Source organism: Morus notabilis, unplaced genomic scaffold (assembly GCF_000414095.1).
Source record: "Morus notabilis unplaced genomic scaffold, ASM41409v2 Scaffold135, whole genome shotgun sequence".
Lineage (NCBI taxonomy): Eukaryota > Viridiplantae > Streptophyta > Magnoliopsida > Rosales > Moraceae > Morus > Morus notabilis.
The window spans coordinates 831,555-835,966 of record NW_010367319.1 but is presented as its reverse complement, the minus strand read 5'-3'; the positions used below and the strand labels follow the sequence as shown (position 1 = coordinate 835,966).

Here is a 4,412-nt window from a genome sequence, read left to right as displayed (position 1 = left end):
ATGCTCAATAATGCACAAATTCATAAGATTTAACTAAAGTTACCGTTTCAATGAGAAAATTGATAAACGGTAAGAGACTAAACGTCCTATTTGTACCAGCCTTCAAAGGAAAGGTTATTATGAGACTATGAAAGATATGAAACCGTGACTGAGTTGGATTGGTTAGCTACCCCACTCCTCACTGGTTATGCGAGCTATGATACAACAGGACAGGGCCCTAAGAAGTAAAAGACAAGAAAATGAAACACATAAACCATTCCATATAACGATATGGTATCCGTAAACAAGAATGAAAACAATGAGAAACACATAACGAAAGTCGTTTAGAATTCTGTACTAGGCTATATGACATGAATGCATATATGGGTATGCATAATTATTGCATTTGTTATGATATATTGATACTTGCTGAGCAAAAGCTCATTAAGTTTGTTCATGTTGTAGGAAGCACGGGTAAGGCACCGGCTCCCTGAAACTTGAAGCTGGGCATGCAGAGAGGGTGTAGCAGCGGAATGTGGGCAAGTGGGTTGTGGACGCGTCATGTGTTTTGAAAACGCTGCTGAACTTTATATGTAAAATAAAATAGTGTTTTATGTATTTTGATGACTAATGTAACAGAATGCTGTCAGAATGCTTCAGCATTTTAACGTACATGGTAAGAATGAAAAAAAATGGCCTGAAATTTTAAGAAGTTATAATTAGGGTCGTCATAGAGGTTAAGAAATGGTAAATATGAGCATAGGATGATGACCAAAAGTTAGGGTCGTCACAATAATACCTGCATATATTCGAAACGACTGTGTAATAATTAATTTTTAACTCGATTATATATATCTTACTCTAAACTAGGCGTAATTACACTCACTATGTTAATTGGTATGTGAAAAAGCTAGAGATTAGGGAAGTTAGTTAATAAATTCTCCAATTTTTAGTGGAATGAAAATTTTCACCTGACGGAAGGCTCAATGGTATTCACTATTGTAAGCACAATCTCAGCACATGCACCGGCACTACGTAGCATACTACTGATTTCTTCATTTCCATCCTCATCTGGCTGCTCTGAGATAGCCAAGGCTGTTAAACCTGCTAAGTTTATCGCATTTATGTCAACTTGACGATCTATCAATGCCCTCACAACCTACTTATATATGCGAGTAAAATCATTTATCAGAATCCATAATCAAAAGATTAAATGCAATTAATTGAAGAAACTAATTTAATTACTTGGGTTTGCTTCCTGGCGGTGGCAATATGCAGCGGGGTGTTTCCATTGTCGTCTTTCCAATTTAGGTGCATCTTTTCCCATCTAGATTGGGGAAATCTCTCGTAACATTTCAGAATGATTTCAACACAATCAACATTATCATTGTCCAGAGCAACATGCAAAGCAGTTTGGTTGCGAATTGTCACGTCCTCCAAGGCTGCTGGACATGTAGATAGGGAAGCAGACAAGAGTTGATTATTACCATGTTTGGCTACGTAATGCAGAGGAGACATATCTTCTCTTCCTTGTACACGAACCAGGTCTCGGTCCATTGCAAGCAGCCGAAGCACTGTTTGGATGCGGTCGTTTTGTAAAGCGAGTTGGAGGGGACTAAACCCGTCCGGGTTTAACCTCTTCGCGAATGACGGATTTAGCCTCATCATCTCCACGGCGAAATGGGTGTGACCATTGATTGCCGCAAGGTGCATGGGGTTATCAACCAACATCTTATCGACTTCTTCGAGAATATTGGGACACTCTCGAATTAAGTCATAGAAGTCATCGATTTTGCCTTCGAGGGAAGCCGCTATCAACTTAGCATCCATTTGAGATCTGAGAAAAGGTCACAGCAATGTGGAAAAGGATGAGGAACTATAAGGAGAGAGGCAGAACTGGCTTCCCTTTTAAAACAACAAATTATATGGACTTTGGATGTTGGGAACTTCGTGGATGTTTCTAAGAAAGTAGTCTGTCATTAATTCTAATTAATTAATACCTGCATGTACGGATTCTCTTTTTGTCTGAGCGAACTATAAACCTAAAATGACGCTTTAGTCCCTACTCTCGAATTATTGGATATTATTTAACTAATTATATTAGAGTTCCACAGTTAATCTAGCTACAGCACAAAATATGCATAACATCACGTGCCACTAATTCTATAATAATCCTAAGATGCTAAGCAAACATGAACTCATTTCCTTAAATTATTCTTGAAGTGTGCTCATATCCTAAATTTGCGGGTTAGTGGGATTTCTTTTAAAGAGGGTCAAGTTTCTTGGGCGGAAAGGAAATCAAACCCAATCATTTTTCAATTTATGTGATTTTAACCAGGTTAAAATAATAACCACGAGCCAGACAAAAAGAGAGTTATATTAGAATTTGAGTTTTGCTAAGGTTGAAAGCTCTAAAAAACAGTCATATTTAATTTTTTTACTACAGTAAAAAGTTCTCACATAAAGTCACATATCAACTCGAATTAAAAACTCGAATCAGCGAACTAAACGGGCTCTTAATCAATTAAAGTAATTAGTAATAATCATATAGAAATAAAAAGTAAAATATGACATACATTTTGGAGTCAAAAGTCTTGCAAGGATTGTTCCTAAAAGTCTTCCAAGGAGCAGGCCCAGAAATATGCAAGTGGGGGCATGGTTGGAAGGTGAAGCCAGTCTAGACTCGCGTTTGGATATGCATATAAAATATAAGTTCGAATAAGAAATAAAGTTTGAAATTGTATTTGGATGTGTGATGAAAACATGATTGGAAATACGAGGAAACCAGAAATGGCACTTGGCTAGCTAAAGCAATTTCTGATTGGGGATCAATTTTGAAATTAAAAAATAATATCAAAAAATTGTTGAAAAATAATAAATATGATAAAAATGAAAAATACAAAAAGAAAAAAATTTAGATATTATACATGAAATTGGAGACAAAGCATTAATAAAAAAGTAATGAAAAAAATAGAAATGCAGTTTTTATGGTAGGGAAGGTATTTTTACCTTACCGTTAGATTAATTTTTTTACGTATCATATCGTATTAAAAGTAATGAAAAAAAAATTACAAAGGGAATTTTATCCGTGTTAAAAATTTGAGGCTATTTTGTACAGACACCTACTCAATGGTACAAATCTGACGAAATGGTCTCTCAACATTTAATTTTTGTAGTTTACCTTAAACTTTAAAATTCACTGCAATATTGGTCAAATTGAAAATAAAGTTAAAATTTTAGACAATTTCTCTTACGTGAGTGTTTAATGAGGATAATTCTATTTTTTTTTTTTTTTTGCACTATATTGGTCCCATGTATGCATCATGAGCGATTTTTTTTTTTTAAATTGAGAGAGACGCAATTTTTTCCCCAAATAGATTAACTCACAATTTTAAAAATTTTCTCACTCAGAATGTGCATAAGGATCAATTGAATGCAAAAACACTAGAAACACCCTCATCAAACACTCTATCTGTAAGAAGCCGTTTAAAATTTTATCTTAATTTTGAACTTGACCAACGTGGCAACAAATTTTAAAGTTCAAGGATAAATTTTTAAGATTAAAAATTGAAAGACCAATTTGTCAACTCGTAAAATTGAGAAGGTGTCGTACAAAAAAGATAAAATTTAAGGCGCGCGATGGAGAACAGCTTCCCATTGCAGATTTGCGACAAGATTGACGAAGAACAGTAGAACATGCATGGTAGGAGTAACTTCCCGTAAGGCTTATCTTTAAACGTTTATGGAACACAAATAACACGTAACAAGGATAAGTCGTACGAGAAAGCAGCAAAGGAACGTGTCTCTGATTGTTTTTACACATTAGAATTTAGATCCCGTTTAACTTTTGATACAAGCCGTCCACTGGCCAGTATTGCAACCACGCACACACACACACGCGATAAAACACACTCAATTTACTATGGTAAAATTAACTAACTAATGTCAAGAAAAAGTACAACACAAGTTCATCAAATATAGATATATATATATATATATATATATTATGATATTATCTATAAGATACTATATATATATATATATATATATATGATATTATGTATAAGATAGTTTGTACGACACTATACCAAACAACTTTGTATTACATTAATCAAAGATTAATCGAAGAAAAATGCTTTGGGAAACAATGAGATTATGGGGCCTATATTATTGTGAGATCTTCCTTTTGTAGTGGGGACAGCACTAAACGCCTAGCATTGTTCTTAATCAAATCATGTTGCTACACCATGTGTAGAACTGGGACTCATCGGCCAGTTCCGAGTCTTGTACCTTAAGTTTGCCCGGATCCGAGCATGAGCGATAGGTAACAAAATATAGACTAATGTTGGTATTACAATTATACGGGCAAAGAGTGTGTTATTAGGTGAGATTGTTTGCAAGGATATTAAATAGCAAAGAGGGCCAAACGTGAT

At 34.8% G+C, this 4,412-nt stretch overlaps 1 protein-coding gene across 1 annotated transcript; it reads right to left on the bottom strand.

Moving 5' to 3' along the window:
- Positions 1 to 946: 946 nt before the first annotated feature.
- Positions 947 to 1,809, bottom strand: LOC21406176 (ankyrin repeat-containing protein BDA1). The gene is made up of 2 exons (XM_010112275.1): positions 1,225 to 1,809; positions 947 to 1,138 (listed from the first exon to the last, which is right to left on the bottom strand). Exons 1-2 carry the CDS (start codon positions 1,807 to 1,809, stop codon positions 947 to 949), a joined length of 777 nt encoding a protein of 258 aa, XP_010110577.1.
- Between the last annotated feature and the right edge of the window lie 2,603 nt (positions 1,810 to 4,412).

Excerpts from the sequence above, each read along its gene's own strand:
- LOC21406176 (XM_010112275.1), bottom strand. The coding sequence starts at position 1,809 with ATGGATGCTAAGTTGATAGCGGCTTCCCTCGAAGGCAAAATCGATGAC. Across the intron at positions 1,139-1,224 it reads CCGCCAGGAAGCAAACCCAA|GTTGTGAGGGCATTGATAGA; the intron begins GTAATTAAATTA and ends ATATATAAGTAG.